At 41.1% G+C, this 24909-nt stretch overlaps 1 protein-coding gene across 2 annotated transcripts in view; it reads left to right on the top strand.

The window, feature by feature from the left end:
* Positions 1–16358: 16358 nt before the first annotated feature.
* Positions 16359–24909, top strand: part of LOC122556785 (E3 ubiquitin/ISG15 ligase TRIM25-like) — an 84283-nt gene continuing 75732 nt past the window's right edge. The window contains exon 1 of one of the 2 annotated variants that reach the window (XM_087995061.1): positions 16359–17033. In XM_087995061.1, the coding sequence (XP_087851187.1) occupies positions 16470–17033 (564 nt within the window). In that variant the 5' untranslated portion in view covers positions 16359–16469. The remainder of the gene's footprint in view (positions 17034–24909) is intronic. The other variant, XM_043703954.2, reaches the window with a different exon arrangement.

Raw genomic sequence — 24909 nt, 5'->3', positions numbered from 1 at the left:
ACTGGAATATGATCAGTTACTATGGAAACATCTTCGTCCTCTTCTCATTGGTTTGTGAGGATAACAATGTAATTGATTACTAGTGATACTAACATTTAATTGCAAATTAGCAGGAATCTTATGAAATTAAAATTTGATTCCATGTTGCTACCACTAGACAATGTGGGCAAGGTTTTCAAATTATTACAGCAGCAAATGAGATATATCAAATTCTCAAGCTCCTGAGTGAGGAGAGATGCACCACCTGGTTAAGAAGGTTAATTTACAAAGGATACCCCCCCCCTTGTGAGGACCGTTCACCAATATTAAATGAACTGATGCTTTAAAAGAAGTCAATTTAACTAGGCTTTCTTGCATCATCCAAAAGAATGAATGAATTAATTATTAAACATGAGAAGAACACCATAACACATTAAAACAGATTAGAAATACGAGGTGAATTCAAAGAGATAGAAGTTAAAAGATAAACGGTTCAGTTTCTGCATCATTAATTAATTATATTAATTATTTATTACATATATTAATTATATACATTAAGTATATTAATGGTAATAGTTAGTAGATCAGTCAATTTTGAGATCCTTGGCTTTTTAGGCTGACTGAAATTCTTTTGACGTGGAGGTGCCAGTGTTGAACTTGGTTGACAAAGTTAAAAAATCACACAACCCCAGGTTATAGTCCAACAAGTTTATTTGGAAATACACACTTTTGGATCACTGCTCCTTCATCAGATAACTAGTGGGGCAGATCATAGGACACAGAATTTATAGTAAAAGATCAAAGTGTCACACAACTGATGCGATACATAGAACAGACGTAGATTGCTGTTAAGCCTTTAATCACTTAGAATGGGGTTGCAGGTTTTGATTCGTTAATATTTAAATCCCAGAACTTTTTTCACATCACAACTTTTTTCACAAGACTACTTAAGGTTTTATAAAACAAAAGTGACATTTCAGCTCAGATAACGCATTAAAGGTGTGAAGTAGAGGCTAGGCTGTCTGTATCCCAATCTTGAGTCAGACTCTATTTCCAAAGCAGGCATTGATGGAATGTCACATGGACTGACCGCCTACAAATTGTGTGTTTTTTGAACAAGTTGGAATCTATCTGCAGATAAAAATCTGCAAATGCAAATTCATCTCATAGACTTATGTGTGTGTGTGCACGCGTGTGTGTGAGGGAGAGAGTGAGTGAGAGAATGTGTGTATGTGGGAGAGAGGGAGTGTGTGTGTGTGCACACGTGTGAAAGTGTGTCTTTGATAGAGTTTGTGTGCAAGTGTGATGGAGTACATACCTATGAGAAGGTGTACGTGTGAGTGTGGGTGTGTGTGTCTGAAAGACAGCGTGTGTATGAGGGAGGGTCTGTGTGAGTATGATCATGTGTAAGTGCATGTGTGTGTGAAGTGCATAGTGTAGTGGGGTGACCTGTAGTGTGGCGTGAACCCAAGGTCCCAGCTGAGGCCATCACCATGGCTACCGAACATATTAACGAATCAAAACCTGCAACCCCATCCTGAGTGATTAAAGGCTTAACAACAATCTATGTTTGTTCAACACATTGCATCAGTTGTATCTTACTTTGATCTTTCACTATAAATTCTGTGCCCTATGATCCTGCCCCACTAGCTAACTGATGAAGGAGCAGTGCTCCGAAAGCTTATACTTCCAAATAAACCTGTTGGACTATAACCTGGTGTTGTGTGATTTTTAACTTTGAAATTGTTTTGCCCTGTTTCCTTTTGATTGGCTAGCTAGCTTTCAGCACTCAGAGTCCTTTGCCTACAAAACAGGGGTGACTAGTGATGGTTCTTCCACTATGATCTTCACAGCCCACTAGCACTTGATTGCAGCTAGTACATGAATATATCAGCTCACTTGTACACTTCTTCGATTAATACACACACACCAAAACTAAACTAGCCTTTATTCATGTGCATTTTTGAAAAGGGATGATTTAAAATGTGTCTCTCGGCCAGATTGCTTTCTTTTTATCCCATCACGTTCACGCACTGAGATTACTCTCAAGAGGTTACAAATTGGTTTGAAATATATTTCTCTCTTTTAAGTCCATCCTTTTGAAAATTTTGCTACGTCTTGTCAGGTCTGATATTCCAGAGCGAATTTTGTCAAAGACTGGTTCTGCAATCATTGAAACAGCCACACTGATATCAACCTCCATTAGAACTGGGTGACCATTTAACCAGATATTGACTGTGAGTGGTTCTGATTTGGATGTGGACTTTCCATGGTGTGCACTTTCTTGGATACCGGCTTATGAGTTCTCTTACTCAGTTTAGGTCTGGTGGGATTCTTTTGCTGTCTTGGATCCCTATACCAGCAGCAACTGCAATGGCCTGCCCACCGGATCCTGAAGAAAATATTAACCATTTGGCTGAGGCTTGGCTTTGTTTTGGGGTTTTACTGTGGGCTGACCTGGAATTCATCTGTTCAGGATATGTCCTGAGTGAGGCTATGTACAGAGGGACCTCGATTATTCGGCATTCGATTAACCAAGTTTCGGATGATCCGAACAAGATTGCAAGGTCCCGATGTGTTGTTAACCATATTATCTGGCTTTGATGACCCAGCATTCGATTAATCGAACGAAACACTCCCTGTCCGTGTCCTTCAGATAATTGAAGTTCCTCTGTAATTGCTTTTACGCATATGGTATTCCTCAAGCTCAGTTAGATTGGTGAAGTTCCACTTAAATACTCTGCATCTCATATGCTCCACTTGCCGCATTTTCCAATTATAAAGCCAATTGTAGCGCCTGTTTGAAATCCAGTTGGGCTTCAGCTAGTAGACGCTTTTGCATGGTTATATCATTAATCTCACATACCAAATGGTTTCTCAGTTCTCATTAAAGGTTAAACCAAAGTCACATGCCTCTGCCAATCATCTTAACCCTCGTCAAAAATTCTGATATGGATAGTTGTTGAGTAAAACTGATAGCATCTCACAACTAGAGGATGCTTGGGGTCATAATATTCCTTAATGAAATCTGTCAAGTCTTGAAAAGTTTTAGTATCTGGTGCCTCAGGTTCCTAATACCTGAAAAAGCTGCGGGTCCACAAGCTGTTCCAATGTTATTTGCCCCGAAAAACTAACGCATTCTTTCCACATCCTGGGCTCAGTCTTCGAGGCAGGATTGAATGAGTCAAGCTTCCTAAAAACGGCTTGATGCTTCATCCCAACTCAGAGACAATGGTAGCGAGCACATATCTTCAGAAGAATGCTTTTTTTTCTTTGTTGCCACTGAAATTATTCCAGACAGGCCGGTTATCCCGCCACCAAATCACCCTTTAATTACATATGGAGATTCCTTGACACTGATCCAGCTCCCTCAGAGCCAGCTCTGGGAGTGAACAGGATGTCTGACACTCCTAATTATTATCTGTGAGCCAGGGCTCCCTGATTAACTAATTTAACAGTCCCAATTAGAGAACTCATATTCTATGAGGACCACCTGGCTGATCTCATTACAATCATTATAGTCTTGGTACAATATCGGACATGATACTGAGGGTGACAAGTGCATCCAAGCTGAGTGCATGAAAACCAGTAAAATTGATTTATAATAAATTTTGGTTCAACAACTTACACATTCAATGTGCATTGCCACTTTATCTTTCTTCTTTTTGTTCCTTCTTAGTGATAGTTAGTGTGGTCTTGCAACAGTAATGTCTTTCCAGGTGTATATGTAACATTGAGCCAGCAGAAAATTCAAGACAGAACAAAGCACTTTAGGGAAAATGTAAGCAGGGTATCTAATGTTTGTGTAAGGATTTGTAACTTGGGCATATTCGCTGAGCTGGGAAGTTGATTTGCAGATGATTTGTTCCCTGTCTAGGTAACATCTTCAGTGCCTTGGAGCCCCCTGTGAAGTGCTGTTGTACTGTATCTTCTGGAATTTATCTGGTTCTGTCTCTGGTGCTTCTGGTTGACGGTTCCGGTTGTTTGCTGTATTGGCCGGTATATTGGGCTGAGGTTAACATTCTTGTTGATGGAGTCCGTGGCTGATTGCCATGCTTCTAGAAATTCTGTGGCTGTGCTATGTTTAGCTTGTCCTATGATCATTGTGTTGTCCCAGTTGAATTTGTCATCTGTGTGAATGGCAACTAGGGACAGCTGGTCATGGCGTTTAGTGACTAGTTGGTGTTTGTAGATGCGGATTGCTAGTTGTTTGCCTGTTTGCCCTATATCGTGTTTTGTGCAGTCTTTGTATGGAATCCTGTAAATTACGTTAGTCTTGCACATGATGGGTATAGGATCTTTTGTCCTGGTGAGTTGTTGTCTGAGCATTTCTGTCAGTTTATGGGTTGTCATGACCCGAGGTGGTCGGAGGAGTCTGGCTGTCGATTCCGCAATGTTGTTTTTGTAAGGTAGCGTGGCAAGTGAGTTAGGTCGTGGCATGTCCTCATTGTGTTGTTTGTCTGTTAGGCATCTGCGGATGAACTCTGTAAAGTGTTCTCCCTCTTCCCTTTGTAGGTTGGGAGTGCTACGGTGTGTTGTAGCACTTTTGAACTGTGTTCTCGATTTATGTTCTCTTAATGATAACAAAAGTGTCGACTACTTATCTGATCAAGAGTTTGGGTTGGATTTGTGTAGGGCTGTTTGTTCCAATCTTAGCATCAGTGCTTCTGCTTTGAGCTCAGGGATAGGTGAGCCCATAGGTGTTCCATGAATCTGTTCATATATTTGGTTGTTGAATGTGAAGTGTGTCATCAAGCTCAGGTCTAGTAGTTTGCGTATGCAGTCCTTGTTGATAGATTAGATTAGATTCCCTACAGTGTGGAAACAGGCCCTTCGGCTCAACCAGTCCACACCGACCCTCCGAAGAATAACGCACCCAGACCCATTTCCCTCTGACTAATACACCTAACGTTATGGGCAATTTAGCATGGCCAATTCACCTGACCTGCACATCTTTGGACTGTGGGAGGAAACTGGAGCACCCAGAGACTCACAGAGAATGTGCAAACTCCACACAGACATTCGCCTCAGGCTGGAATTGAACCTGGGACCCTGGTGCTATGAGGCAGCAGTGCTAACCACTGAGCCACCATGCCACCTGTTCTCTGTCACGTTGGTCTGTTCTGCTTGTTCAGGAGGTTGGCTATTGTCTGTCTGGCTAGAGTTTTGTCAACTGAAGTGAACAATGCCGTTGCATCAAATGAGATCATTGCTTCATCTTTGTCTATGTTTATGTTCTTGATGTTGTCTAGGAATTCTTGTCATGATTGTATGGAGTATTTGGATCTGCTAATAAGATGTTTTAGTTTTTGTTGGAGTTACTTTTCCAGTTTATGCGATGGGGTCCTCGGGAGTGCCACAAAGGGTCTAACTGGTAAAACTGGTTTATATTAATTGGGTAATCCGTAAAATGTGCACTCGGAACTAACAGACTAACCAAAGAGACACAGCAAACAGTCAAACTATTGTACCTTTACAAACAAAGAAAAGACAAATGAATAATCTCAACACCAAAGAGAGAGACTCCTTAAAAACATTTAAAAATTAGAAGAACATAATCATAGTACCAACGGACAAGGGCAGAATGACGGTTATCATGAACAAGACTGAGTATATCCAGGAAGCAGAGAAACTACTTGCAGATACCAACACTTACCGACAGACAGAGTGTGACCCCATGCCACAGCTAATCAATAGAACAAACAACACACTATGGAACCTTCAAAAAATGGACTAATAACTAAGATTGACCTACAAAGGATGAAACCAGAAAGAAACAACACCCCAAGATTTTAAGGATTATCCAAAGTACACAAACCAGATAGACCACTTGGACCCAGGATTGGCACAAACAGCCTTACCACAAATCCAACCCAAACTCTGCATCAGATATGTGGATGACACTTTTGTTATCATTAAGAGAACAGAAATCGAGAACACACACCAGATTATCAATACCATACTCACAAGGATCTGATTTATGAGAGAGGAGGAAACCAACAATCAACTCCCATTCCTGGATGTGATGGTACAAAGAACACAAAACAGGGCATGCACCACAAAAGTGTACAGGAAAGCCACACACCGACCAGGTCCTGAATTACAACAGCAACCACCCGAACACACACAAGACAAGCTGCATTAGGACCATGTTCAAAAGGGCTACAACACACCGTAGCACTCCCAACCTACGAAGGGAAGAGGGAGAACACTTTACAGAGTATTCGCCAAGAATGGATATCTTCATCAGCAGATGTCTAACAGACAAACAACACAATGAGGACATGCCATGACCTAACTCACTTGCCACGCTACCTTACGAAAACAACATCGCGGAATCGACAGCCAGACTCCTCCGACCACCCCGGGTCATGACAACCCATAAACTGACAGAAATGCTCAGACAACAACTCACCAGGACAAAAGATCCTATACCCATCATGTGCAAGACTAACGTAATTTACAGGATTCCAAACAAAGACTGTACAAAACACGATATAGGGCAAACAGGCAAACAACTAGCAATCCGCATCCACAAACACCAACTAGTCACTAAACGCCACGACCAGCTGTCCCTAGTTGCCATTCACACAGATGACAAATTCAACTGGGACAACACAATGATCATAGGATCATAGCACAGCCACAGAATTTCTAGAAGCATGGCAATCAGCACGGACTCCATCAACAAGAACGTTAACCTCAGCCCAATATACCGGCCAATACAATGAAGAACCAGAACCAGCAACTGGAAGCAGCAGAAATGGAACCAAATAAATCCCAGAAGACACAGTACAGCAGCGCTTCACAGGAGGCTCCAAGACACTGAAGATGTCACCTAGACAGGGGATGAAATATCTGTAAATCAACTTCTCAGCTCAGCAAATATACCCACAACCATGATAGGGTATTTAATATTTACTATGGCTAATTCTTCTAACTATCCTCCAAGGTCCATATTTTCACATTATATTCCTTACAATGTCAAAGTTTTGCATATCTTTCATTTCAGGTTCAACTGAAACTTGTGTAGTGAGCAGTGAAGAAGGTTATCTCAGAGAACAACAGGACACTGATTAGATGGGCCAATAGGCTTAGGAGTGGCACATGGAGTTTAATTTAGATAAATGTGAAGTTTTGCATTTTCGTAAGGAAAACCAGGGCAGGACCTATATAGTTAATGGTAGGATCTTGGGGAGTATTGCTGAACAAAGAGACCTAGGGTACAAATGCATAGTTCCTTGAAAGTGCAGTCACAGGTAGACAGGGTGGAGAAGGTGTTTGGCACACTTGCCTTCATTGGTAAGAATACTGAGTATAGGAGTTGAGATGTCATGTTATCATAGTACAGGACATTGGTCAGGTCACTTTTAGAATATTGCGTATAATTCTGGCTACCCTTCTATAGAAAGGATGTTGTTAAACATGAGAGGGTGCAGAAAAGGATTACAAAAATGTGGCCGGGATTGGAGGGTTTGAGTTATAGGGTGAGGCTGAATAGGGTGGGGCTTTTTTCTCTGGAGCATTGGAGTCTGATGGGGGATCTTATAGAGGTTTATAAAATCACGAAGGGCGTGGATAGGCTGAATAGCCAAGGTCTTTCTCCGAGGGTGAAAGAGTCCAAAACTAGAGAGCATAGGTTTAAGGTAAGAGGAAAATTATTTAAAAAGGACCTGTGGGGTAATTTTTTCATGCAGAAGGTGGTGCGTGGATGGAACAAGTTATCAGGAGAAGTAATGGAGGTTGGTACAATTACAACATTTGGATGGGTATATGAATAGGAAGGGCTTAGAGGGATATGGACCAAATGCTGGCAAATGGGACTGGTCAGATTGGGATGTCTGGTCAGCACGGACAGGTTAGATTGAAGGATTTGTTTCCGTGCTCTATGACTTTATAACACACAGTGTTTACTACTGAAGCAGTTTAAAGGATAAGAATGTGTTGAGCACACACATTTGTCTTTTTATCTTCCCACAATATGACCATAAGAGAGGCCTATCCTCTCTAGGGTTTAGAAGAATGAGAGGACATCTAATTGAGGTATATAAGACGCTTACAGGGATTGACAAAGTAGGCATACAGAAGATGCTTCCTCTTGTGGGGTAATCTGAAATGAGAGTTTATAGTTTTAGGATAAGAGACAGCAGATTCAAAACAGATAAAAATGAATTACTTATTTAAAGGGTTGTGAACCTGTGGAATTCACTACCCGGACTGTGGTGGATGTCAGGACATTAAGTGAATTGAAGGAAGAGATAGACAGATTTTTAAGGAGTACTGGGTTGAAGAGGTGTGGAGCACAGGCAGAAAAATGGAGTTGAGGCTGAGGTGAGATCAGTCATTATTATATTAAACGGTGGAGCAGTCTCATGGGGCTGAATTGCTGACTTCTGCTCCTCGTTCTTAAATTCTTATACGTAATCTGAAGGAACTTCAGCCAGAAGTGTGTCATTTGTACATGATAGATTATCCCTCTTTTATTGTCCCTGGATCAAGGTAGATTTCTACTTGTTCAGTGTGATCCCGCAAGCTCTCTAATCTTTTAGGTTCCAATAATCTTGTACCATGAGCTCATTCACACTGTCCAAAATATTCCTTCAGATGAACCTCGAGTTTGAATCCACTGCTGGGTGCTTGCAGACTGTGACTTGATGGCTTCAGTGGAAAAAAATTACATATTAGTCTGCCTCAACACGTATCTCATCAAGCACACATTGCAGCGCTATCTCCCACAAGAAGCAAACCTTGCCCCAGAGTTGAAAGAATTAGGAGAATGGATGAATATAGGAGCAACTGAGACTTCAGAAGCATGAAAGAGGGTTAAAACAGAGGGGAAGAGAAACATGATGAAATAATACGGACACAAATAAAATGGCTATTTAAAAAGTATAAATAGACAAACAGGACATGTTACTCTAGAAATCAGAATTTCTGCTATGTCAGTACAGAAGTGACAGCAAGTTTAGGAAAAGCTTGGGATAACGTTAATATTATAGAGATCTAAAAAAACATTCACTTGTAGTGTGTATAGAGGTTCGTGCTGAATCCTGTAGAAAAAGGTGCGACTGGCAATAAGAAAGAAACAGATACCAAATTTTGCATTGAACAAATGTATTAATCTCTGGGATACAATGGGATTATGGATTGGTGGGAGATGTGTAGTAATGGATCAGTGTATACTGTCAGGAAGACCTGCAAGACAAGTGTCACTAAAGATACTTCACACTGTAACAATTACAAGATGGATTCCACGCAAGGATTCTACTGCAGCATTCTTGATATGTGTTACATGTTTCTCACTAACTGTCTGACATCCTTTCCTACAGCAACCTTTCAATGTGATGAGTCTATCAAGTCAAGTATTGATTTAAGATTCACTAACAGAACTGCAATTGCATTTCTAAACTGAAAGTTGACTTCTCGGCAGATGACACCAAATTTGGAGGTGTAGTAGACAGTGAAGAAGATCACCTCAAAGTGCAACAGGATCTTGACCAGATGGGCCAATAGGAAGTGGTAGATGGAGTTTAATTCAGATAAATGCGAAATGCTGCATTTTGGAAAAGCAAATCAGAGCAGGACATATACACTTAATAGTAAGGTCCTGGGGAGTGTTGCTAAATAAAGAGACCTTGGAGTGCAGGTTCATAGTTCCTTGAAAGTAGAGTCACAGATAGATAGATAGTGAAGAAGGTGTTTTGGTGTGCTTTCTTTTATTGGTCAGAGCGTTGAGTGTAGGAGTTGTGAGGTCATGTTGCAGCTGTACAGGACATTGATTAGGCCACTTTTGGAGTATTACATTCAATTCTGGTCTCCTTCCTATCAGAAGGATGTTGTGAAACTTGAAAGGGTTCAGAAAAGATTTACAAGAATGTTGCCAGGATTGGAGGATTTGAGCTATAGGGAGAGGCTAAACAGGCTGGACTGTTTTCCATGGAGCTTTGGAGGCTGAGGGGTGACCTTATTGAGGTTTATAAAATGATGAGGGGCAGGGATAGGATAAATAGACAAGGTCTTTTCCCTGAGGTGGGGGAATCCAGAACTAGAGGGCATAGGTTTAGGGCGAGAGGGGAAAGATATAAAAGGGACCTAAGGGGCAATTGTTTTCACGCAGAGGTTGGTGCATGTATGGAATGAACTACCAGAGAAAGTGGTGGAGGCTGGTACAATTACAGCATTTAAAAGACATCTGGGTGGGTATATGAATAGGAAGGGTTCAGAGGGATATGGGCCAAGTGCTAGCAAATGGGACTAGATTAGGTTAGGATAGCTGGTTGGCATGGATGAGTTGGACCAAAGCTGTATATCTCTATGACTATGACTCTAACTTCCATCTGAATTTCAGAAACAATTTGAAAAATCACTGGGTTCAGAACTGAACTTGTAATTGTCCAGGTAATTTCAGGTGTAAAGTAAAATGATGAAGTAATATAGGCCTCTCAGTTACATTTTTACAAACCGTCCCAACTATCTGACTTACTTGTTCTGATTTTTACCTTTGAATCTTTACCTTACAGCTAAAGGAGAACTCATCTAGGCTAAAATTCAGTATTCACTGAGGACAGGGACCTGTCGGATGTTTAACTACTCGAGGTCAAGTCGGCCTAAGGAGGGAAGAAGTGTTGGGTATTCCAAAAGGTATTAAGGTGGACATGTCCCAGGTCTGGATGGGATCTATCCCAGGTTATTGAAGGAAGCGAGAGAAGAAATAGCTGGGGCCTAAACAGATATCTTTGCAGCATCCTTGAACACGGATGAAGTCATGAAGGACTGGAGAATTGCTAATGTTGTTCTTTTGTTTAAGAAGGGTAACAGGGATAATCGCAGTAATTAACCCGTGAGTCTGAGATCAGTGGTAGGGAAGCTGATGGAGAAGATCCTGAGGGATAGCATTTTTTCCATTTGGAAGAAAATGGGCTTATCAGTGATAAGCAACATGGTTTTGTGCAGGGAAGGTCATGTAGATGTCATATACATGGACTTCAGTATGGCATCTGATAAGGTTCCCCATGCTAGGTTGATGGAGAAAGTGAGGTCGCATGGGGTCCAGGATCTATTAGCTAGATGGCTAGAGAACTGTCTGGGCAACAGGAGGCAGTGAAAGGGAGTAGTGAAATAAACAGCATGGCTTTGTGTGAGGAAGGTCATAGAATCATAGAGTCCTACAGAGCATGGAGATAGGCCCTTTGGCCCAAACTGATCCATGCCGACTAAACTGTCTGTCCAACGCTAACTCTATTTCCCTGCACTTGGCCCATATTGTTCTAATCCTTTCCTGTCCATGTATTTGTCCAAATGCCTTTTAAATGTTGTAAATGTACTCGCCTCAACCACTTCTGCTGGCAGCTCATTCCATATGCGTACCACCATCTGTACAAAAAAGTTGCCCCTCAGGTTCCCTTTTTATTCTTTCCCTTCTAACCGTAAACTGATGCCCTCTTGTCCTTGATTCCCCAATCCTGGGAGAAAGACTGAGTGCATTCACCCTACCCATGCCTCTCATGATCTTATAGGAGGGCTGAAGAAGGGCTTATGCCCGAAACGTCGATTCTCCTGTTCCCTGGATGCTGCCTGACCTGCTGCGCTTTACCAGCAACACATTTTCAGCTCTCATGATCTTATAAACCACTATAGGGTTCCCCCCTCAGTTTCCTATACTCAAAAAAGTCCTAGCTTGTCCAACCTATCCCTAGAGGTCAGACCATTGAGGCCAGGCAACATCCTTGTAAATTTCTGCTCCACTCTTTCCAGTTTAATAACATCCTTCCTATAACAAGGTGACCAAAACTGAACATAATACTCCAGTTGTTGGTAATATATATAAATGATTTGGAGGAGAATGTAGATGACCTGATTAGTAAGCTTGCAGATGACACAAAGATTGAAGGAACTGCAGGTAGTGAGTAGGATTGCCAGAGGATACAGCAGGATAGATAGGCTAGAGACTTGGGCAGAGCAATGGCAGATGGAATCTAATCTCGACAAAAGTGAGGTGATGCATTTTGGGAAATCTAATGCAGGAGGGAGGTCTACGATAAATGGCTGAACCCTTAGTAGCATCAATGTAAAGAGAGATCGAAACATACAAATCCACAGTTCCTTAAAAGTGGCAACATGAGTAGATAAGGTGGTCAAGAAGGCATATGACTTTGGTTGGGCATCAAGTATGAAAATTGATAAATATTGTTACAGCTATATAGAACTTCAGTTAGACCACATTTGGAATATTGTGTACAGTTCTGGTCACTACAATGCAAAAGGATATGGAGGCTTTGAGGAGGGTTTGGAAACGGCTTACGATGTTGCCTGGTTTGGACGATATTAACTACGGGGAAAGATTGGGCAAAATTGCTTTGATTTCACTTGAACATCGAAGGATGAGGAGCAACTTGTATAGTTTACCTGACAGGCAGGTTTTTTTACATAGAGGGTAATAAGTGCCTGGAATGCACTGCCAGAGAAGGTGAATACAATAGCAATAATTGAAAAGCATCTTGACAGATATATGAATAGGTAGGGAAAAGAGGGATACAGACAGTGTAAAGATTTTCAGGTTAGAAGATCATCACATGTCGGCACAGAGTTGGTGGGCTGTTTCTGTGTGTTTCTGTTCTCTGTTTTTTGTGACAGACAATTTCACAGACTCACTAATCTCTGTGTGAAGAAATTTCTCCTTAATTCTGGATTCCTTGGTCATCCACAGCATCCTTCCTGCATTTACCCTGTTAAAATTTTCCTTCTAATACGATCCCTTCTCATTCTTCTAGTGAATATAGTCATAACTGATCCAGTCTCTCCCTGTAGATCAGACTTGTCATTTCAGGAATCAGAGTGGGAAATCTTTGCTGGCATCCTTCCTCAGATAAGGAGACCAAAACTGCACCCAGCACTCCAATTGTGGTCTCACTAAGGCCTTCTTTGGTTGCAGCATTCCTGCTCTTGTACTTGAATCTTCTTACTATGAAGGCTAACAGAGCATTTGTCTTCCTAATTGCTTGTTGTATCTGTCTGTCTACTTTAATTTGCCTTTTTTTAGCAACTGCTGTAACTGCATTCTTACTTTCAGATCTCTTCTCATTCCTGTAATTTCTCATGATTATATCCCCGGTCAAACCCTTTATAGCAAGTGTATTCTCTCTTAGGTACACAGACTCACTCAGCACAAATACTCCAGGTGTGGTTTCACAAAAACCATGTATAACTGCAGTATGACATGCCGACTTCTGAATTCAAATCAACTTTTATTGACTGGTGTAAAAGGACAACCAGATCCCTTTGCACACCCACATTTCCCAATATATCGCCATTTTTTAAAAAAAACTTGGTTTTTGTTTTTCACATCAAAGTGATAACTTCATATTTATACACATTATATCGCATCTGCCACATGTTTTCCCACAAACTGAACTTGTCTGGATCTCCATGAAGCCTCCTTGCATCTACCTCATAATTCATAATTCCACCAATTTTGTGTCATCAACAAACTTAGAAATATTCCCTAATCCAAAGCATTTAAATGTACCATGTGAAGCACTGATCTCTTCAGTATCCCATAAGTCACCACCTGTCACCTGGAAAAAGACACATTTATTCCTGCAATAAAATAAAACAAAGAACTGCAAATGCTGGAAATCTGAAACAAAAACAGAAATTAGTGGAGAAACTCAGCAGGTGGCACGGTGGCACAGTGGTTAGCACTGCTGCCTCACAGCGCCAGAGACCCGGGTTCAATTCCCACCTCAGGTGACTCTCTGTGTGGAGTTTGCACATTCTCTGCGTGGGTATGCTCTGGTTTCCTCCCACTGTCCAAAAATGTGCAGCTTAGGTGAATTGGCCATGCTAAATTGCCCATAGTGTTAAGTGCAGGGGAATGGGTCTGGGTGGGTTGTGGGTCAATGTGGACTGGTTGGGCCAAAGGGCTTGTTTCCACACTGTAAGTAAGGTCTGGCAGCATCTGTAGAGAGAAAGCAGAGTTAACACTTGGGTTCAGTGAAGTGTTCTTAAGAAGGGTCACTAAACCCAAAGTGTTAGTCTATTAACCCAAATCCTATGTGCTTTAATTTTACTCACCAGCCTCTTACTCTGGACCTTTTAAAAGTCTTCCAAAATCCAAATACATCATATCCACTGGCTCCACTTTACCCACTCTACTAGTTACATCCTGAGAAAATTCCAGTAGAATGCATAAGTATGATTTTCCTTTCATAAACCCATGTTAATTTTGTCATATCCTATTATGCTTTTCAAATATTTGGTTAGCATGACTTTTATAACATGTTCTCATATTCTATTATTGCTCTCTTGATCAATATCTTTTCCTCTTCTGCTGAATTTATTTTGCTACTACCTGAATTTATTTTGTAAGTCGTGGTTTAGTCCCCTTTCCCATTTTAATTTTACATCAGATAGGAATGAATAAATGGTGTAAATTATGCATATGTTCCTCTACTAACTGTTTTAGCAAGATCCCCAATCCATCATTGCCAATTCATGCCTCATGGCCTTGTAGTTCCCTTTATTTAGGTTCAGGATCCTAGTTTTGTATTCATCTTCTTCAGTTTCTATCTTAATGAACATTTCTGTTACTTTACAGTTGCTTTTCCCCAAAGGACCCCATAAAACAATGCTATCCCACAGCTTTTCTGATATGTCTGTCCCTCCTAAATTTTCTAATAGCTCAAATGTTCAGTTCTCATCCTTGGCCACTCTCCAGTCATGTCACTGTATCATAACCATGTGTGACTCTTTACGCTATGAATTCATCCACCTTATTGTAAATGCTCTGTGCATTAAGACACAATGCCTTCAGACTTGTCCTTTTAACCTTTGTATTCTTTTCTTTATTTTACACAAGGACCCACTTGTTTTTTTGCTCTTATTTATTCTGCCTTCCACTTCTGGTTCTTACTTTTCCATCTTTTGTTTCTAGGAGAAAGTGAGGACTGCAGATGCTGGATTTACCAGAGTTGAAAAGTGTGGTGCTGGAAAAGCGCAGCAGGCCAGGCAGCATCCAAGGAGCAGGAGAATCGACGTTTCAGGCATAAGCCCTTCTTTTGTTTCTATCCTTGTTCCCTCCTTCTTTATCTCCCTGTTCAGGTTCTCATCTCAGTGATCTCAACAAAATTCCATATGGAGGTAGATCTGACACAGAGATATAGCTTCTGTGTATTCCAGGCTCTTATTCTGTCCTTCCTGCTGAACCACTTGCTCTCATTGTCAATAGGGAGAAAGTGAGAACTGCAGATGCTGGAGATCAGAGTCTAAAAGGGTGGTGCTGGAAAAGCACAGCTGGTCAGGCAGCATCTGAGGAGCAGGACAGTCAATGTTTTAAGCATAAGCTCTTCATCAGAATGTCATTTTCAACAGTCCCAACATTCTTGTCCCTATGTCATCTACCTTCCTTGCAGTCAGCTTATTTTAACATTATCCTTGTAGCTGTCCCTCACTTTTCTTCCCTTATAATGCCAGGAATGTGATGCCACTATACTGGCTGAGTGATAATTGCACACTGTGCCCAGAATCTGTGCAGTTCCAAGCGCACCTGCCGAATAATATTCAATATTCTCTCTTTGCCACTGAAACATTTGAGGCTCGAGTATAATTCCCTGGGACAGGCAAACTGGCTTCCCACTTTCTACCGATCTCCTTGTCAATTCCAAATGTGTGTCTGGTGCATCCCCTGAAACTAGCTTTTAAATAATATTTGTAAGTTCCATAATTGGACTGAACGGAGAGTGCAACAGGTTCGTGATCTTTGCCTCTGCCACCCTTGGTCAACATAGCTGGCACTGGGAATGATGTCAGGGAATGCTACTCTGGCTGGCACAAGTGTTTGGTTAGCACGACTTTTATATTCTGTTACTGCCTCCCTTGGTCAATACCTTTCCTCTTTTGCTGAATTCTAAGCTACTACCTAAAATAAATTTATTTTGTAAATATTTGTGAGCCCTGTCTCTGATCTGACCTTTTGGGGGAAAATGAGGGGTAATAGGAGATTGATGGGTAGGATTGGGAGGAGCAGGAAACCTGCTTTGGGGTGTGAAAAGAAGGAGACAGGATAGGCAGGGTAAGGGGGATGGAGGGGAATCAACATCGAAATGATTTTCCACCTTGTCTTCTTCTATTATTTGGATCACATTTTCTTCCTGTTAGATATAGATGCTGTTCTCTAACAATTAAATCTGGATCACACTCTGTTTAAAATTAGATTTGAGTCACATTTTCTCTGATGTGCATAAACTGTTCTCTGACAATTAAATCTGGATCACACTCTGTTTAAAATTAGATCTGAGTCACATTGTCTCTGATGTGCATAAACAGGCTCCGTATTGTTCCAAGCCTGAAACAGTTAATCTTCAGCTAGAGTGAGTCATGGAAGTGAAACTCATATTGTTACTCTTACACCAAGTGATTATAAGAATTTTACTTGTTGCTTTTACTCCTCGGTCTCTCTGCTGTTGTGTGAAACCTCTTCAGCTGCGTTACCAATGGATCCTGGAGTTTTACAGGATGAATTAACCTGTAGTATGTGTCTCCGGGTGTACCAGGACCCTGTGACATTACCCTGTCAGCATAGTTTCTGTTTAAATTGTATTGAGAGAGCGTGGGCCCAGACAGCAGGGCCAAAAAATTTTGAGTGTCCTCAGTGTCACCGGAAATTCAAGCACAAGCCCACTTTGGAGAGAAATGCCACACTGTATAGTATAGTGGCAGTATACAACCAGAAAAGTTCCCCTGCTCATTCACCCAATATATTTTGTGATAACTGTGATGATAAACCATTCCAAGCTGTGAAAACATGCCTTACTTGTTTTGCTTCCTTTTGCTTCCTTCATTTAAAACCACATTTGCGGAACAAGGCCTACCAAGATCACATGCTCATTGTACCTGGGACTAAAGACGTTACAATGAGACAATGTAATGAACATAAGAAGATCCTCGAGTTTTACTGTGAAGATGAAGGTCTGTGCATATGTGTTTCCTGTACAATAATAGGGAAACATAAATCCCACACACTGCTGAGCCTGGATCAGGCACAAGCAACAATTAAGGTGAGTGACACAATTTCTGATACTAAATACAGTGAAGGAGAGTTTTCTTCTTAATGACCAACATTCATTGGAACTGACTGATGATGATGCTGATTTAGTCCAATGTTTCTTGACATTTTGCTTTGTCATGTCTGGATTTATGGCAGTTTATTTTTTTATCATTCAGATTTTCTCTCTCCTTACACAGGAAACAAGATGGGCAGTGGGAAGGGTGTGAGAGCAACCCAGGGTGGTTGACCCTCACCCACACTTGACTCCTGTGGGGATTGAGAGAACAATAGACCTCAATCATTCACTTTGTGGGCTCACGTGAGAACTGGATTCCATGACATAGTTCTATAGAGTGTGCTGCAACCTGGTGTAACACTGGAAGGTCCTGCTTAAGAATCAGGGAGAAAACTTCCAGTAGTGGGGGAGTAATGGACACCAATAGGTGTAGATTTATGAATTGGATGGAAAAAGTATTCCTTACTACAAGAGGGAAATGTTGCTTGAAAAATGTCTCCATTTAAAATTATAGCGTTATAGAATTATACAATATGGAAACTGAAAATTTGGTCCAACTTGTCCATGCTCACCAAATATGCCAAATACATCTAGTCCCATTTGCCAGCATTTGGCCTATACCCTCTAAACCCTTCCTATTCACGTACCCATCAATATGCCTTTTAAATATTGTAATTGTACCAGCCTACACCAGTTCCTCTGGCAGCTCATTTCATACACACATCACCCTCTGTGTAAAAATGTTGTGCTCAGGTCCCTTTTACATCTTTCCCCTCTCACCTTAAACCTGTGCTTTCTGGCTTTGGACTCCCCTATCCTGAGAAAAATACCTTGGCTATTCACACTACCCATGCCCTTCATGATTTTCCTCTTAGTTGATTCCTGGAAATGGAGGTCCTTAGTTAATGTGAAAATGCATACTCAATGTGTGACTGTGAAAAGAAACTATGTCGTTACTCTGTTTATACAAGGCATGGAGTGGTTTTTTTGCTGAGGGCCACAGAAAGGAGTATTACTGCGCTGAGACTAAATACTGAGGGCCTGAGATTTACAGAGAGGGAGTGGAGCAGCTGTCACAGCCAGAAAATCTCCAATTGCTGGGAATGTGGAGACCTCGCAGAATTCCTTTACTTCCGTCTCCTGCCAAGCAGCTGGAATTGAGAGCCTGAGCGCTGCCAGGTTGGAATTCCTGCTGTACAAGGCAGGAGCTGGGTGGCCCAGGATAACCCTGGACAATCAGAGGCTCAGTGGCAGGTTGGGATGTTTCAGAGCATGAGACAGAGAAAGAGAGAGATAGTGGGTTCAAGAGAGATGGAGAAATGGTATGACAAAGAGGTAATGAGATGCAGAGAGATTTTGGATGAAGTGATAGAGAGATGGTGTGAGAGAGAAAAATGTTAAGAAGAAAGAGATGTGGGGAAAATGAAAGATGATGAGAGAGAGAGAAAGAGAGTAAGAAACAATTACTGAGTGAGATTGAGAACAACACTAAGGATGAAGCAGTCGGAAGGAGAAAGAAGATATATAGGTTACAAGAAGGGAGAAACAGCAAACAGAACAAAGGATAGTAAATGAAGAACAAAAGTATGAATCAGTTAAAACAAATAGGAACCATCTAACAGTTGATTGGATTGTTACCATTGTAATCACTCTGTACCCAATCCTGTTAGGAATGACAGAATGTTAGCTTGTTCATTTAAGATCATAAACATTGTTTCCTTGCCCTATGTCAAACCCACTAACAGTGAAAAATAGGGGCTAAAAGGAAGGAGAAATTTAAAAAACAATTGTGACAGGAGAAAAATGTTAAGCAAACTAAAAGTTGCTACATTTCCTGAACTAGACAGCCTGCATCCTATGGTCTTAAAAGAAGTGGCTATCCAGATAGAACTTGTAATCTTCCAAGTTTGCATGGAAGATTTTCACAAAGACGATATTCTGTAGCCAGCAGTGCATAGGAACATGCATCACTGGAGGTCCCAAACTCAGATACAAAGATCTTCTGTATCTTTGAGCCTGTAAATCAGATACAAACTACTTAGGGAAATTTAACAATTCTAGACAGATCAATTAAAAACTCTCCGTCATTAAGCAATCTCAACATTTGAGAAGAAAGCATCAGATCCTTCCATGACAAGTAAGCATTCCCCAAAGATAGTGCCTTTATTCATTTATCAATGGCATTTTCACATGTAATATTTGTAAATGATCTGCCATCCAACCTAATCAGAGAGCAATTTATCTCCTTGATGAATATGTTTATTGAAGTAAAGGGAGAATCTCTCATTGTCCAGTTATAGAGTCATAGAGATGTACAGCATGGAAACAGACCCTTCAGTCCAACCTTCCATGCCGAGCAGACATCCTAAACAAATCTAGTCCCATCTGCCAATAATTGGCTCATATCCCTCCTATTCGTATATTCATCCAGGTGCCTTTTAGATGTTGTAATTGTACCAGCCTCCACCACTTCTTCTGGCAGCTCATTCCATACACGTACCACCCTCTGTGTGAAAAGGTTGCCCCTTGGGTTCCTTTTAAATCATTTCTCTCACCTTAAACCTGTGCCATCTAGTTTTGGACCCCTACTCCAGAGAAGAAATCTTGTCTATTTATCCTACCCATGCCCCTCATGATTTTATAAACCTCTATAAACTACCCCTCAGTCGCCGACGCTCCAGGGAAAACAGCCCCAGCCTATTCAGCCTCTCCCAAGAGCTCAAATCCTCCAACCCTGGCAACATCCTTGTAAATCTTTTCTAAACCCTTTCAAGTTTCACAATGTCCGTCAGGATTCCCTCCAACAACTTGTCCACCATTGATGTAAGTTCCCTGGCTTTTCCTTGCCACTTTTCTTAAATAGTGGCACCGCGTTAGCCAACCTCCAATCTTCCGGCACCTCACATGTGGCTAGCGACGATACAAATATCTCAGCAAGGGGCCCAGCAATTACTTCCCCTGCTTCCCATAGAGTTCTAGGGTATACCTGAACAGGTCCAGGGGATTTATCCACGTTATGCATTTTAAGATGTCAAGCGCCTCCTCTTTTGTAATATGGACACTTTCAAGATGTTGCTATTTGTGTCCTCACATTCTCTATTGTCCATTACCCTCTCCACAGTAAATACTGATGAAAAATACTTGTTTAGTATCTCCCTCATCTCCCACAATTCCACTCATAGGCAGCCCTGCTGATCTTTAAGGGGCTCTATTTTCTCCCTGGTTACCCTTTTGTCCTTAATATATTTGTGTAATCCTTTTGGATTCTCCTTAACATTATTTGCCAAAGATATCTAATGTGCCCTTTTTGCCCTTCTGATTTCCCCCTTAAATATTCTCCTAATGCCATTATACTCTTCTAGGGATTAACTTGATCCCCGGTGTCTATATCTGATATACGCTTCCTTCTTATTCTTGCCCAAAATCTCAATTTCTCTTGTCAACCAGCATTCCCTACAACTACCAGGCTTACTCTTCAACGTAACAGGAACATATAGCCTCTAGACACTTGTTATCTCATTTTTAAAGGCTTCCTGTTTTCTAGCCGTTCCTTTACCTGCAAACAAGTATGCAAGCTGGCCTAACACCTATCATTAGAAAGATGCTGGAATCCATTATTAATGAAGTAGTTATACAATATTCTGTAAAATGCAAGACAAGCAAGCATAGTCAACAAGGTTTTTTAAAAAGGGAAATACTGTTTGTATTGTTTCGTATTTGAGTTCCTTGAGGATGGAACAAACAGGCTGGATAAAAAAATAAACAAATAAATAAATTGTATTTGGACTTCCAAAAGGCATTTGATGAAGTGCCAGATAAAAGTACTGGCAAACAAGCAAGAAACAAAGGTTGGGAATAAATGGGCCATTTTTCATGTTGGCAAACTTTAACCAGAGGCGTGCCACAGATGGATAATCAATATTTTGCAATTTATAATAATGGCTTTGCTAAATGAACATACTATATTGTTGCCAAATTTCTGATGATACAAGACAGGTAGTCAAGCAAATTGTAAACACATAAAGATTCTGCAAAGGGATATAGCTAGGTTAGGAGGTAGGTAAAAAATTCACAAATGTATTATAATGTAAGAAAATGAGATATCCACTTTGTTAGGAAAAACATAAAGCAAAGTAGTATTTAAACAGAGAGAGAATAAAGAATGTTGCAGTACAGAGAGATCTGGATGTCCTCGTACATTAAGCACAAAACATTATCACGAACATACAGTTAAGTAATTAGAAAGGCAAATGGAATGTTAGCTTTTATTGCAGGAGAATGGACTCTGAAATGGGGAAGCCTTGCTGTAACTCTATAGGGCACCGGGAAACCACACTTGGAATACTTCATACAGAGCAGTTTTCTCTTAAGAATGATACTTTTGGAGACAGTTCAGAGAAGATTTATTCCTGGAATGAAGAAAGATTGAGTAGCACTGGGCCAATGCTCCTTGAAGTTAAGGAGAATGAGGTGTGACATTATTGAAATAAGTAAGCTGTGAGGGGACTTGACAAGATAGATGTAGGGAAGAATTTTCTACCTCATGGAGAAAATCTAGAATTGAGACAATAGATTCAGAACAGGAAATTGTCCATTTAAGATGGAGATAAAGAATTTCTTAGAATGTTGTGAAACCTTCATAATTCTGTGGCCCAGAGAGACGAGGAGGCTGCCATTGAATATATTCAGCATATATATCAGATGGTGAGGTTATTGAAATCTTGAATGGGGCAGATGGTGGTTTAGTACTAATGTCACTAGCCTAGTAATCTTGCAGCCCAGATGAATGTTCTGGGGACACTGGTTCAAATCTCACCATGCTGGTGGTGGGATTTTATATACCCTTAATAAATCCAATTTTTTTTTTTATTGTTGAAAACACATCTGGTTCCTTAATGCCTTTTAAGGAAGGAAATCTGCCATTCTTACCTTCTGATTAGATTCAATTCCCTACTGTATGGAAACAGGCCATTTGGCCCAAGAAGTCCATACCAACTCTCTGAGGAGTAACCCACCCAGACCCATTCCCCTACTCTATATTTACCCCTGACTAATGTACCTAATACATTGGGCAATTTAGCATGACCAGTTCACCTGACCTGCATATCTTTGGACTGTGGGAGGAAACCGGAGCACCCAGAGGAAACCCATGCAGACACGGAAAGAATGTGTAAACTCCACATAGTTGCTCAAGGCTGGAATCGAACCCGGTCACTGGTGCTGTGAGGCGGCAGTGCTAACCACTGAGCAACGCGCCTCCCAACTTATCTTACATGTGACTCTATATTCATTGTTATGTGGCAAGCAATAGATTCAAGAATGATTAGGGAGAGAACAAACACTAGCTTTCCTATTGACAGTCACATCCCATTAAAGGTATGGGGAACAGAGATAAATGTGGAGTTGAGGTCAAGCGCATCTTAATGAATGGAAGAGCAGGCTCAAGGGCTGTATGGTCTACTCTTTATTTAATTTTTAATTTTATTTTTCATGGGATGTGGATGGTGCTGATTGGGCCAGAATTTATTGTCTCATCCCTAATTGTCCCTTGATCTGAATGGCTTGCTAGAGTGTTTTTAGAAGACATTTAAGGGTCAACCATTTTACTGCAGATTTGGATTTGCGCGTAGGCCCAAACAGGTAAGAAACGCAAATTTCAGTTCCGAAAGGACATTAGCGAGCCAGATGGGGTTTTACAACTAACAACAACAACAAAGGTTATATACCATTGGGCTATTTTATAACCTCAGATTTTTATTGCAATTCAAATTTCACCATCTGCAATTGTCAGACTTGAACCCCTGTCACCAGAGTATTAGCCTGAAGTTCTGGATTACTAGTTCAATGACATTACCACTGCCTTCCCCAAAGATACAAATCCAAGGATCACAGACTTAATGGGACTACCTTACAAGTCTTAAGAGTTTGGAAGACAGTACATTAAATTATTCTTCTCAGATAACAGCTATCATGTGGATGTACCAACTAGAGAAGTTGCAAAACCTGACCTACTCTTGGGAAATAAGGCAGGGCGGGTGACTGAGGTGTCAGTGGGGGAGCACTTTGGGGCCAGCGACCATAATTCTATTAGATTTAAAATAGTGATGGAAAAGGATAGATCAGATCTAAAAGTTGAAGTTCTAAATTGGAGAAAGGCCACTTTTGACGGTATTAGGCAAGAACTTTCAAAAACTGATTGGGGCAGATGTGTGCAGGTAGAGGGATGGCTGGAAAATGGGAAGCCTTCAGAAATGAGATAAAGAGAATCCAGGGAAAGTATATTCCTGTCAGGGTGAAAGGAAAGGCTGGTAGGTATAGGGAATGCTGGATGACTAAAGAAAGTGAGGGTTTGGTTAAGGAAAAGAAGGAAGCATATGTAAGGTATAAACAGGATAGATTGAGTGAATCCTTAGAAGAGTATAAAGGCAGGAGGAGTATACTTAAGAGGGAAATCAGGAGGGCAAAAAGGGGACATGAGATAGCTATGGCAAATAGAATTAAGGAGAATTCAAAGGGTTTTTACAAATACATTAAGGACAAAAGGGTAACTAGGGAGAGAATAGGGCCCTTCAAAGATCAGCAAGGCGGCCTTTGTGTGGAGCCGCAGAAAATGGGGGAAATACTAAATGAGTATTTTGCATCAGTATTTACTATGGAAAGGATATGGAAGATGTAGAATGTAGGGAAATAGATGGTGACACCTTGAAAAATGTCCATATTACAGAGGAGGAAGTGCTGGATGTCTTGAAACGCATAAAGATGGATAAATCCCCAGGACCTGATCAGGTTATTCTGGGAAGCTAAAGAAGTGATTGCTGGGCCTCTTGCTGAGATATTTGCATCATCGATAGTCACAGGTGAGGTGCCGGAAGACTGGAGGTTGGCCAACTTGGTGCTACTGTTTAAGAAGAGTGGTAAAGACAAGCCAGGGAACTATAGACCAGTGAGCCTGACATCGGTGGTGGGCAAGTTGTTGGAGGGAATCCTGAGGGACAGGATGTACATGTATTTGGAAAGGCAAGGACTGATTAGGGATAGTCAACATGGCTTTGTGTGTGGGAAATCATGTCTCACAAACTTAATTGAGTTTTTTGAAGAAGTAACAAAGAAGATTGATGAGGGCAGAGCAGTAGATGTGATCTATATGGACTTCAGTAAGGTGTTCGACAAGGTTCCCCATAGGAGACTGATAAGCAAGGTTAGATCTCACGGAATACAGGGAGAACTAGCCATTTGGATACAGAACTGGCTCAATGGTAGAAGACAGAGGGTGGTGGTGGAGGGTTGTTTTTCAAACTGGAGGCCTGTGACCAGTGGCGTGCCACAAGAATCAGTGCTGGGTCCTTTTTGTCATTTATATAGATGATTTGGATGTGAGCATAAGAGGCATATTTAGTAAATTTGCAGATGACACCAAATTGGAGGTGTAGTGGACAGCGAAGAAGGTTACCTCAGATTATAATGGGATCTTGATCAGATGGGCCAATGAGAAGTGGCAGATGGAGTTTAATTCAAATAAATGCAAGGTGCTGCATTTTTTGAAAGCAAATATTAGCAGGACTTATAACTTAATGGTAAGGTCCTAGGGAGTGTTGCTGAACAAAGAGACCTTGGAGTGCAGGTTCGTAGCTCCTTGAAAGTAAAGTCGCAGGTAGATAAGATAGTGAAGAAGGCATTTGGTATGCTCTCCTTTATTGGTCAGAGTATTGAGTGCAGAAGTTGGGAGGTCATGTTGTGGCTATGCAGGACATTGGTTAGGCCACTGTTGGAATATTGCAGGCAATTCTGGTCTCCTTCCTATTGGAAAGATGTTGTGAAACTTGAAAGGGTTCAGAAAAGATTTACAGGGATGTTGCCAGAGTTGGAGGAT

This window comes from Chiloscyllium plagiosum, unplaced genomic scaffold (genome assembly GCF_037043375.1).
Source record: "Chiloscyllium plagiosum isolate Xiang-an unplaced genomic scaffold, Cpla_swu_hap1 HiC_scaffold_16, whole genome shotgun sequence".
Taxonomy (NCBI): domain Eukaryota; kingdom Metazoa; phylum Chordata; class Chondrichthyes; order Orectolobiformes; family Hemiscylliidae; genus Chiloscyllium; species Chiloscyllium plagiosum.
The sequence above is the reverse complement of the archived record's forward strand: the minus strand, read 5'-3'. Positions and strand labels throughout refer to the sequence as shown.